At 38.7% G+C, this 12838-nt stretch overlaps 1 protein-coding gene across 5 annotated transcripts in view; it reads left to right on the forward strand.

Moving 5' to 3' along the window:
* Nucleotides 1-866: 866 nt before the first annotated feature.
* Nucleotides 867-12838, forward strand: part of LOC135417813 (catenin alpha-3) — a 438645-nt gene continuing 426673 nt past the window's right edge. For 2 of the 5 annotated variants that reach the window (XM_064662318.1, XM_064662321.1), the window contains exon 1: nucleotides 10101-10226. In XM_064662318.1, the coding sequence (XP_064518388.1) occupies nucleotides 10202-10226 (25 nt within the window). In that variant the 5' untranslated portion in view covers nucleotides 10101-10201. Of the gene's footprint in view, nucleotides 2100-2406; nucleotides 2570-5557; nucleotides 5681-10089; nucleotides 10227-12838 lie in introns of those variants that run through there. The other 3 variants (XM_064662319.1, XM_064662320.1, XM_064662326.1) reach the window with 3 other exon arrangements.

Raw genomic sequence — 12838 nt, forward strand, 5'->3', positions numbered from 1 at the left:
AATAGATAACAGAGATAAAAATCTGGTTTAGGACTTTTATATAAAATAATGGTGCTGGGATAGAATTACCTATATTTTTTTCATGTTTTTAATTTCTACAAGTAAAGAGGACAGATACTGAAAAATCTTCAGTAGGATATGGACAGATTAACCAACCAGTAGAAAAAATGCACAAATGTTTTCTTTAGAAATATGAAGTCCCAAGCACTTCAATCCTTCATTTTCCTTGTCTTTCTTGACCCCTTAAGTACAATGTTAATTTTGTGATGCTTGTTGCATCCTTTCTCACCCATTTGGTCTGTGGCCTTTTATTTAATCATTCTCTATCAGCTTTACCAATTCAATAGTTTCAGCATTTATTCCTGTTAGAAATCTATGATGCTTGCAAAAGAAAAAATAGATTAGATTCTGCCCAAGCTAACGAGTAGAACAGAACTTTGTGCTTATGTGGAACTTGGAATATTCAAGAGTAAATTTTACATCTCCCTTGAAGGATGTGAGTGAATTAATGACCCCAAGACCAATTATTGTATTAGAACAGCTGATGTAGTCTAGCACCACTAGAATTTCATTTTAATGAAATTACTGGCTCAGTGTTACAAGATTATCAAATTGTATAACTGAATGTTGTTGGTGGTGTCAATGCAGCCAAATATTTAGTTGCATTCTTATTTTTAAATAAATAATCCTAGTAAATTTAGACATGTATGCACTACTAGATTAGACCCTTTTTCCTTAATACATTTTTACCAGATTTACTGGCTTTTAAACAAAATGAATGTACCATTTTCCTTCTTGCAGCTTGTGTGTTTTATACATACATTTACTACATTTTTATGAAAACAGAAAGAAGGTAAGCAGATATGCTTTCAAAATACAGCTATACTAAATATCATGTGAAAATGCTAATCTTTACCAAAAATGCCGTCATGGTAGGTTTATTAATTAGGCTTGGCTTTCACAAGGCATCTGCAACACCATAAATAAAGAGGGACATATCATCCACCTGTACAAAAATAAAATATGCTTCTGGCTCCCGTTCTCTATTGCTTGACTTTTGTCTCCTTTCTGAGCACAGATCCCTGTGTGGGTTTGGAGGCCCTGATTTACTTCACTTCTGTATGCTTCAAATCTTAAAATACATGACTTTCTAAAATTTATTTTTCATTTCATCACGTTTTCCACTTTGAGAGATTCTTTCCCCATTGTGATAATGGGTAACACCAGCAGGTGCACCTTGTGTTTAGTACCTCCAGATTAGCAGAAGCTTTAGAAAGTTTAAGTGAGAAAAAAACTTTAGAAAGTGTAAGTTATGAAAAAAACCCCTTCATCAGAAAGTCTCCCTGTTGATCAGTGGTTGGCTTAGTCACATTTGTGCCTAAACATTAAATCTAATTGTAGTATTGACAGGTTGCAATTATCCTGGGCAAAAGACCACTCTACCTTTAATTCCTGTTAAGCCTCAATGATAGATTGTAGCAATAAACCTTTTCAATTCCTTATACATTGGAAATCAAATGTGTATTTTGCATTGCAAGACCTCGAATGAAGGAAAGGTAAAACTCAGTAACAGAATAAATACAACTTTGATTGTCCTGTAGAATCAATGTACCTTGGGTCTTTCAGATAAATAGCCCCCTTTTCCAAATGAAGCTTCTACATATACATTGTTATACAATATTGGAATATTTACCAATTACACACCTACTGTTAGAATTTTACTTGTGGAGAAATCTATGGTATACAATGTTAGCACTCACAGTTAGAAGTTTGATTTTTATAGGTCTATATTGTTGCTGATTTCTGTCACTGATGGGCTGCATGCAAAGAAACACAGTGACAATGTGCTTTTGTTGAACTGTCTGAGAACCTTGTGATCTTCATGATTAATCTTTTTTAATCTTTGGTTATTCTCTCCTTTATAGGCTACATTTCCTACTCAAGAAAGATATTCCCAGTGAAAATTCCAAAAGATAGTTTGAAGAAACAAACCTAGAGCAATGGAGATCTTGAGATTTGTGTCCATGTGTGGATCCCAAGAAGAACTAAGGATGAGTTTAGGAACTTCAGGCACTGCTGTTTCATTTCTTACACTTACAGTGATATGAATAATTTTGCAATTTAAGCTTCTAAACTGCTCATTTCATATTGCATGCTTTCTCTAGTGGGGGGAATTAGTGCCTTGTCAGCAGAATGTTTTTAAAGAGTTGTCCCTTGAAATAATATTATTTACTGTTTGTATAGAATTATATCTTGTGGATTCAATATAGTTCTGACAAGTTTGATTAAATAATAATATACAAATGTGAAGTGTATTAACTCTGTTCAGTGCTTCTATTAAAAGTAAATAAATCAGTAAAGCAACTGAAAATAGAAATGACTAATTACTGGATTTACTTTTGATAGCTGAAGGCAAATGGAGAGTCAGAATATTGGAATGTGCTTGTAGGTGCGGAGACCTTCGGAAGAAATGGCGAGGAGGGAGAGGTGGACACCTGCTCAAAGAAAACTTTGCTGCCAGGGAGAAGCTGTAACGTGGGAAAGAATTCGTCCTCGTGCAGGATGCTGTGTATGTTCCCTTTATCTGTCTGCTGAGAGGTGACTCCCTTGCTGCAAGTGATAAAATTGTCACAGCCGTGCCTGGGGGCCCCTGCAGGGGGGGTCACGCAGGCCATAACCACAGGGGAAGAGTTTTATTTCTGAACTGTTTCAAGTTAGTTATTGCAGCAATGTGAAATTTCGTTAAAGAGTTTGATTTGAAAATTTCCTTTGGCCTAGTTTAGTCTAAATTATTTAAGAAAACATGATGACATCTCTACTGGTGGACACAGGGTTATGTCCAAGGTCCTGTGTCTGGTGTGTCCGTGCCCTGATGCCATGCTGGGGTTAGATTTAGCCACTCACCAGTTAGGAATTTTTGACTTATCTTCTGTGGGAATGAAATCCAGGTACATGAGATGCATAAAAACCTGATGTGAATCAACCAATTTCCTTACCTGGGTGATCACAGGCAAGACTGGGATGTACTACAGATTGTGTTCACCCAATGCAAATATGGATACTTTGTTTGATTTGAAATTTTATTTATTTTTTATGGTTACTTTACTTGATTTATTAAATTTTCAACGTGTTTTCCAGAAGTGTTGGGTCTGACTAGGTCTAGCTCTCACTCAAAGCTATGAAATCCTATCTAGAGTGTTAGGGCAGAACACACAAAAGCAGAACCTTGTCTTGGGGAACAAAAGGGGATAAAAAAATCATGGGAGTTAGCAAAAGAGGCTGGAAAACCTACTACCTGAAAAAAAATGCGTGTGTTGGAAGGAAGGATAAGTGAACACTGACTTGAAATGATTTTAAATGAACCCCAACAAATAGCCTCAGTGCTTATGGACTACCTGTCGCGATATGAAGGGAGAGTGGCTGGCAGAGGAGCAGGGGCTAGGGCCCCCTCGGGTCAGCCCCCATCCCCTCAGGTCAGCCCCCATCCCCTCAGGTCAGCCCCCATCCCCTCAGGTCAGCCCCCATCCCCTCAGGTCAGCCCCCTTCCCCTCAGGTCAGCCCCCATCCCCTCAGGTCAGCCCCCATCCCCTCAGGTCAGCCCCCATCCCCACAGGTCAGCCCCCATCCCCTCAGGTCAGCTCCCCTCCCCTCAGGTCCACCCTCAGTCAAGGTGTGTTTCCCTGCCTGTGGTAAGGAATGGGGCAGGAGCCAGTGACCGTGCTCATCCTGGAATTCCAATGGCCCATAGCAGCGGGGTGACTGTGGTGTTCACTTCCTGTGGTGTTTCTCCTTGAGTTTCAGGATTCTGTAACACAAAGACTTGGGCCCCCAAGGTCTTTTCTTCAGGAAAGTGAACTGTGATTTTTTTGTTTTTCATATGTAATTTCTGCATTTTATTGACTCAATACATCTCTTCCTAGTAATGGCACAGGACATTCGGGTATATACAGAAGTTGATGGGCTAACACCCATTTAATGGTTGAAAGACAAATTTTCCAATCAAAACAAAGAGGATTGCTGTTCACTGCTGTAGTAATTTGCTTCATAAATAAAACACTGATGTGGTTACAAAGATCTAATGATTAAAAAGATGCAATAGGGATCATCTACATAACTTCATTTGTCTATATGGAATTTTGCAATGAAGTGAATTGTGGTTTTGTTTGTTCTTAACTTTAAACTAACATTCATGAACTGAGAGAGCTAACAGATGCTGAGAAATACTAACTGCAGTTAGTAAGATTTATACTTTCATTGCATCCCATAGTTTTAATACAGTACTCAGAAAATTAAATCTTTTTTAGTCCAGCACCTTTCTTCTCTGTTTATTGTTGTTCGTGCCTCCTAAATTCATGAATAACAAGTGAGCAAAGAAGGATTTTTTCCAAGGTTCAAGCTTGAAATATAAACCTGAGAGGAATGAATTATGAATGAAATTGTAAGTTTAATATGGCAATAGCAGGTACATTTCCCTGTAATAAATTATTGTACCATCTAGGAAAGTCTGCTTAGTTTATATGAGTAATATTTGATGCTTTTGCATCCATAATCCATTTTGCTGCATTCTTTCTATGCAGCTTTAAGTGCAGAAGACACTATTGAAATCAGTTGGCCAAGGTGATTGATTTATTTTTTCTCCCTATTCCTTGCAGCTGTTTCCGTACTGTCTCTCGTATGTCCAAGTATTTGTGTTTTTTTTTTCTCTTTCTCTCTTCTGAGTAGTCACAATATGTGCTCCTTCCTTAGTTGGTTATTTTCTTTTCCTCCTAGTCGAGCCTCTCCAGTGCTATTAGATGGTGTCAGATTATCTCAACCTTTGGGCTGTCTGTGCCCTTTTTACCTCCAAATAAACTAAAAATAGCAAAACTGCTTTGGTAGAAGTTTTCCAAAATGAAAATTCAGCCCATGACACGTGGGCCTCATACAAATTTTCAGACTGAATGGTTTAAGACCGTTACGATCTTAAGCAGCAGAATAGAGTCTCTAGCAGAATAGATACAAATATTGAGCAACCTTTGCCTGTTTAGAATTTCCAGAGGTTTTTTGTTCATGAGTGCTATTTCAAACTGCATTTCAGGGTACTCAGATTTGCTATAATAGCAAATTAGCAAAACTTCACTCATGTCCATTTCCTAAATGGCTCTCTTGATGGAAAATCTTATAAATGTGGGATTATGAATCTGGAAGTATGTTTTGGTTGTTTTTTGAAGGTAAATGAAGAAGACTGTTCATACAAACCATGGATGTTTATGATTTGTATATTGCATCCGTATTTGGGCTGGGATTTACAGTAATGGTCTTTGCTTGCTTTCTTCCCCTTTCCCTTCTCATGTTCCACCTAAACCTCCCTGATTTTTGAGGGAGCTTTGCCGTTTACTTCACTGGTGTCTGATTTAGGGTCTAAAAGCTCGGTGTCAGACAATGTTTGCAAGACTAGGAATGAGCTTGGGTGTCTCTAAGTGGTGTTTTCAGTTGGGCACTACCACTTTGGGAGGAGTTCCAGTTGAGTACTGCCCTCCCAGTTTTGACTCTTCCCCTCCTGTTTTGTTTCGCATAGACTGGGAATGACAGGCAACCATTTGCTGTCTCACTGTCGGTACCTCAGGAGTCAAGCTGCATCAAGAGAGTTCTTCACAGAGCTGTTTCTAGGAACTCTTTAGTTAGATTCTTGAATCAAAAGGTAAGATTGAAGAGGAATGTAGGCAATTTTCCATGTTAGTGGAAGTACATGAAGCTGTAAATGGAACTGTTATAGTTGTTTAATAAAATAACGAGTTCAAAAGTTAAAAAGATTTAAAATGCTGGTTTTCTTAACCAACTTGCTAAAAAAAGAACTGTAAACATGACTGTTTTAAAAGTGTTATTAATATTTTAAATCATCGTGGTCATGTTGCTTTAAGCCAGTAGCCAAAGTTGTGTGATGTGTTTGCTTATCTTCCAGACATGAGAAACCGTATTGAAATAATGGAAAAGGAAGAATAAAATGTTGCATAGATGCTGCTATTTAAAAAAGTTTAACTTACCCCCTTGCACTTTGCTGCATTAGGCATCTCATGCAAGGAAGGTTTATGTAAATGTATATTTATCACACCTCAGTGTGAAAATACTGACTTACTGCATGATTTTATAACTTTTTGATTTTAAAATATAGAAGACACTTGTTTATAAGTGAGGGGTAATGAGGGGCTGTTACGTTCAGTACAACCTTCTGCATATTTCAAAACCTTTATGTGCACAATTTTCTGTTAAGTAAAATCCATTTGAATTTCTCTTATTAAAGGCAAGAGCTGTGTTCAGACCTTGTGAAGCCCAAAAGATATCCAACAGCAAAGAATTAGGCCTCGTGACAGACATTTAGGAAAAATGGATATTGAACTGTTAATGTTTTCTCCTATTCCAAATCAGTTGGTTGATGTTGGAAAACTAATCCACCTCGGAAAAAGGTTTGCAGTTTTTTGCCTTTTTCTTTATGGTTGCTCTTCACCCAAATCATTTTGAGTTGAAATGAGAGCGAAGGTCAAAATGGGCAGGAATGTCTTCAGTCTTTATTTCTGAAGCTGTTTCACCAGAAACACTGTATGAGCTATATAGAGGTTTTTTTTCTGAGCCAAGTTTTGATTTGAAGCTGGTTGTCTGAGTTGATAAAGGAAATAGGGTGCCATGCAGCACTGGGAACCCCATTGGAGGAGTAAATGTGCATGTCAAGGTCTATCCATTTATTCAGGCATGGCATGGTGGGATTGTGGTTTTGCTGAATACTGTTCTTCTGTCCCTGTTTATTGGATTATGCTTTTCTATGTGCTAGGTAGCTGCCTGCCTGCATCCCAAGTGGTTTGCAAGCATATCTCAAAATCAATATATGTACTTCAAAAGTATCAATCACATTTGCTACCCTTTGTTCTGCAATTGTTTTGTGCATGTCTGTAGGTAATGGGGAAGAAGGATACTATTCTAGAATACTAGACTACTATTTGGGTCAGTGGACAAAACAAATAGTGCAAACTTTTATGTCAGTTTGAAAATAGTTACATAAACTAGTACCTGATGGTGAAGCATCCTGGGGTAATGCATGGGTATGAAACAACCAAATCCATTGGCAAAATCAGTAGCAACTCTACAAAGAATAAAAAAACCACATTTTTTTACCTCATTGCAACTGAGCAAGACAAAGACATTTGTTAAGCAAAGCAGTAGAGTGTAATGTTGGAATAGATAATTGTCAGCAAAAAGGGGAAATGGGGAATTGCACATACCAAATAAAATTTTAAAACCTTTTAGTAGCACATCATGGAATTTTTTTGTTAGCTATTTTTTTTTTAATGAGTTGAACAATATCCTATTTTTAGTAGAAGGTCAACTTGAACTTTATTTAAACAGAGCCTCTGGTTCTGAATAGAGATAGGAACACTTTAAATGTGATAACAAAAGGGAGGGATTGGAGCCAGACCTTCTTGACCTATCCTTAGGAGCGCAAGATAGCCATCCATGTAAGAACTGTATGCCACTTAAATAGAGAGGAGTCCGTGTTCTGGGCTCAAACTGCATGCAGTGAAAATAGCACTGAGACTCATGTGAAAGGAATTTTTTTCTTTAAGAATTTGAAATGGATCCAAAAAATGGTTGGGTTTTTTTTTATAAAGTAAATATTTTTTTCAGTACCTTAAATATTACAAGTGTAGTTCCTAGACCAAAAACTTGATCCTTGCGAAACTGTCCCTGGAAGAAATCTTACAAACATAAGATTCTTAAAGTATTTCTAAACTAAGCAGTATTCTTTTAATTCTGCTGTCACTCACAGTGTTGTATATCCACTAGAACTCCGCTGAGCAGGGCAATGATTTAGTTGACTGGGAAGGTGGTGAGGCTGTTGTCAAGTTCCCAAGTTCCCATGATTGGGTTTCAGTGGAGAAGAGTTTTCTTGCTGTGGCTGTAGGCTCAGGACCATGACACACATTTTTTTGGATGGTTGAAAAACAGCCTGGCATGCCAGTGCAAAGCCAAAAGTTGTGTAGCTGGTCAGGCTGTAGGATTCACACTTCTGCTGGAGCAACTCCTGGAATTTGTCGCTGTGTCGCAGCTGGAAGTGTGTACATTCACCAAAGGCAGGAATTCTGGTGATGTGTTTAAGGGACATGAAGGTATTAGCTGACCTAGGAATAAGAATACTAGTATCTGGGTAAACTTAACATGTGAGTATGGAAGAAGATGCTATATACTTTAGATTTATAGTGTAAATTATATTTGGAAATGTTTTACTCTCCTTAGCCTGCTTATTGGCCTCAGTTAAAGAAAGTGGAAGTAAGGTGCTCCAGTGACTATGATGGTTTTATCCCAGCACTCTGTCCCTGATTCTGCCACTGGCATTCTCTGTGATCCCGAGTAAATAATTTTTCCTTTGTGATTCTATTTCCTTATGTGATATTGAAACACAACCTCTGCTTGGAAAAGTGCTTTGATGGAATGCACTGTAGGAAAACTAGGCCTGAGTGTTAAACAAGGAAAAGAGAGCATGTCCTGAATGTTATAACCCTGGGGAAAATCTTAATTTTTTTATCTCACTAAATATCAGAAGGTTTGCATGAGACAAGTTCGTTGAGGTGTAATGCTTTCTCCCATCTCAAATGTTATTTTTCCATAACCCATAATTAAACCTTTTCACGCCATGAGGTCAGTCGTGACCTGTTGCTTGCCATGTGGATTCTCCAGTATCCATACAGAACTAGGCTCAAGCTAGTTTCTTTTCCTTGGTAGCTTGATTTTAAGGGATGATATATAACACTGTTTATGCTGAGAACTATGTTGAAGAACTTGGAAATCTTATGTCCTTGGGAATTTCAGCTGCTTTTCAGATGTGGATTGAAAAAGTGCTCTAGGGAGAAAGTAGGCAGAAGTGAAAGGGAGTATAAAAAGAAGTGCTGTGGTTTTTATTTTCCAGTTACTTCACTGCAAATCTACACCTAAATGCAAAGCCTGTTTAAATAAAGTAGCTTTCAGCTATTAAATGTTATTAATGGATCTGAATCTTGTCACCTTCTTCAGTTCTCCAGCTCTTCTTTCCTTTGTGATGTCTGTGCATTAACATGGGAATAACATGTGTGTTTCTTGTTGCCAGTGGTAAGAAGTGAGAAAGTCTGAGATGGTTAGGGTGTAACCTGACAGCTTTGTCTGGAAATCTAAATAATTTGGCAGGTGCATTGTAGGTTTTCCCCGGTATTAAATGGGCCAGATCATTCCCAGGTGTTGGAGATAGTGCTCCATTCTGGGCCTTGGTCTGGCCCACAAAGTACAGCAGGTCTTCAAGCAAAAGAATTGTTGTATTGGGAACAGAACTAGAACATTTTAGCATTCTGAATATCTTATTTCGTATGTCACCTAGAGAATTAAAGAGAAATGCAGCAATTGTTTATGTGACTTCTCTGACGTCTGATTAGCTCTCGCTGTACTGGCTCATTAGCAAAAAGACTAATAAATTTTATTCCCAGAGTGCTGTTGGTACCAATTGATTAAGCGGTATAAGAAATATTGAAATTAAGACCAAATAATAAAAAGCATTCTATTACATATTCTCACATCTTGGAAATCCTCCGGTGCCCTGTCCGTGTGTATCTTGTTAAAAAACAAATCAAGACTACTTTGTCTTAATATTTTTTTCTAGTCTTCCCCGTTTTTCAGAAGCCAATAGGCCTATGCATTTTGTGAGATTGATAGGATAATATATTTTATGTCATTATAGAGTACTACACAATAGAAAAAAAACTAACAGAGAAAACAAATTTGGTGCCAAGTGACTGGGTGAGAGCCTTATGAATCCCTTTGCTGTCCAGCTCAGGAGGCTGAGAGTGAGTCATTGCCTCCAGACAGAAGTTGGCATACAACTGGAATATATGGGAAAACAGTAGCTGTGCTGAAAATTCCAAGAACAATCACTAGAAGTATGACATGTTTCATGTCATCTAATTGTTCAAAAGCTTGTTAACTCTGATTTTTGTTGCCATGCTTGTGCCCTCGGATATAGCTTTAAGGATGCCCATCCCCCTGCCAGCCCTCCAGCAGCCACTGTGTCCTGTCAGTCATCCTGAAATACACTGGAGAGCTTGTCAGGCAGTGCCTTGCAGATGCCTCAGGAGCCCCATAGTGAGCCACAGCAGTTGCACTGAAGTTTCTAACCCAAGGAAATAACGTAGTTGCCTTAGTGCTGAATATGGACCATGTGTTTTCTAGGATAGGTGAGTGATATGCTGTTGGCTTTTTTATGCTCTAGCAGGAAATGGATTTTAAAGTTCAGATTTTCTAATTTATGCAGAATATCTTTGGCTCTGCTTTCTGACACTTATTGTATCTGTATGCAGATGGTTTAAAAGCTGCAGGTGCTGTGTTCACATTGTGCTGCAGATGGATACAGACTTTGGTTGTTTTTCCAGTGCCTTTGGCCATTTTTCCAGTGTCTTTGGCTATGTCTGATGAAAAGGCAAAATTCTCCTGATATTGAAGTTTGTAGCACTTGGTAGGAGCGTGCAGGTGGTTGCTTTTCTGGCTGTTCTGGGACACAACTGTATCTTGTGACACATGCTTAACATCCTAAGTGTTGTAAGAGCAACTCGTCTCCAGTGCTGAAATCGCCCACTGTAAAGGTTAATCTAACCGAGTGTGAGGTTATAGCAGCCTTCTGCCAAAATATCTCGCAGTCAAGACCCCTGCTGTAATTAGGAGGCATATTATACTGGACTAGACATATGCATTTCCAAAAAAAAGAAAATGGACTGTGATTCTCATTTTTTTCCTGAGACAAACACCAGATTTTGTCATCTTAGTGAGTGTGATCTGGAAGGACAGAAGTTCCCTTACTAAGTGGAAGTATCAGAAAATATCTCAGAATGATCTTTACTGGCTGCATATTTTTCTTTCTATCACCTCTGATACTTGCCTTGATTAAAAAAAAGATGAATTAAAAATCAAAATTAAATATTGGTTACCATATAGTATGGTATATAAGGAGAGCCTCATAGGTTAAAAGTATGTAGTCAAGGTTTCCCTGCACTGGCTTGCAAGGTTGTTTCCATCTTTTGGGCTACTCCAAGGAAGTTTCAGAAAACATTAGAATTTTACTTAAAAAAAAATTACTGGAATCAGCAAGTGAGTCCTTAAATGAGTTATTTATACCTTAGAATATAATTGAAATTTTCAGAGACAATAGTTTTTGGAATTGACTTTCAGTTACTGATGAGTTATGGGCCTGACTCAAGGCTAAAAGATATTATTGGCTCAGCTGGCTTTTGAACTCAGGGTTCAAGCAAAGAATAAAAATGCTGATGTTAGACAATATGCTGAGGTTCAAAACCAAGCAAACAAACAAAACCCCAGCACAACCCAGAAAAGAAAGAGTCATGGCATGTGGATTCACATTTTTCTGACCTGCAAAAATGAGGTTGGATTTGTAACACTTTCCAAGTTTGAGACTGCTCAGGGGTGGAATTCTGGAGCGCAGTGATCTCTAGTAAGAGGAATTGACTGTAATTGCAACTATATTTTTATCTGCCAAATTTTATAAAAGATCTGATTGTTGTAGATGACCTGTAGCATGGGAAGTTGTGCTGAGAGAACGGAAAGCAGCTCTGCTGCAAGCAGCAAAGGTTTTATTTCTGGATTTTGAGTAAAGCAGTTGCTAACACCCTTCTATCAAGGAATTGAGAGGAAGCCACTGCAAAGTTAAAGCATGAGTGCATCTGCAGAGAAACTAATCTGAAAATCATCATGTCTTCAGATCCCAGTAGAAGCACGAAGTACTGTCTCCAACTATTTCTTACGCGTCCCCTTGCAACTGATATATGAAAATTCACAGCACAATCAATACTATCTATTTGCAACTGTTGTGATGGATTTCAAGAAGTGTCCATATACTGGGAGGCTCCTAAAAATGTCAAAGATAAGGCTTGGTAACCAGCAATATCATAAAGATTTATTTTTTTCTAATGTGAATAAAAGGCAGTTTGAAATCTAGGCCAAAGATTTAGAAAACCAGTGAATTGCAGATTGTACAAAAGAGTCTGCCTTTGAAGCAATCCCATGAAACTGGAGGAGAGTGTCTTGTTGAATTAAAATGCTTTTGGAATCAGGGGTTGTCACGTGAAAGGGGGGAGTTTAGATTTTGCCTGTTGGTGCCCCCGGGAAAGTTGAGACCTTCGTGTCCCACCAGTCACCGTCTTGTAATGAGACCCTTCCCCAACAGTCACAAGATCAGAGGGGGATTTGACTGCCCCTGTCAGAGGGGCTCAGCCAACAGTGTGGAGACTTTTAGAGCAATCTACTGAGATATATATTAAGGAAGCACAAGCTCTAGTACCAATAACAGCATTTAACTTGTGTAGAGTATAATTCTTACCCAGGGCATCCCTGTGGGGGGAGAAGATGGGCTCAGCCTGTCAGCTGACCCCAGCAGTTTCAGTGGAGTCTTCTGCAATCTTCCCCCTATCCCCAACTTACTTTTATACTATTTCTTTATGTTTAGGTGGAGCTTGAGTAGCTCTAGTCATAAATACCTTTTATTTCTGATTGGTGTAAAGTTCTCTTGCCTAATGGGATGGGGGTGGTCGTCTGGGGGGGGGGGTTTGACGTGGTTGTTGGCTCAGCAGCAGAACCCCTTGTTTCTCCCTTGGCTGACAGGTACTGTATGGTCTCATGATCTTCCAAGTAGCACAGTGTTTCCGCTTTCTGCCAGGATTTCAATGGAGGGAGGCCACGTAGACTTCACTTTGTTCTGCTCTCTGTTCCATCCCTCTGAGCACACGATTATCGTTGTATGGGGAGCATGTCGACTGCATTCCATCCACGGACTTGCAGC

This window comes from Pseudopipra pipra, chromosome 8, assembly GCF_036250125.1.
Source record: "Pseudopipra pipra isolate bDixPip1 chromosome 8, bDixPip1.hap1, whole genome shotgun sequence".
NCBI classification, from domain to species: Eukaryota; Metazoa; Chordata; class Aves; order Passeriformes; family Pipridae; genus Pseudopipra; species Pseudopipra pipra.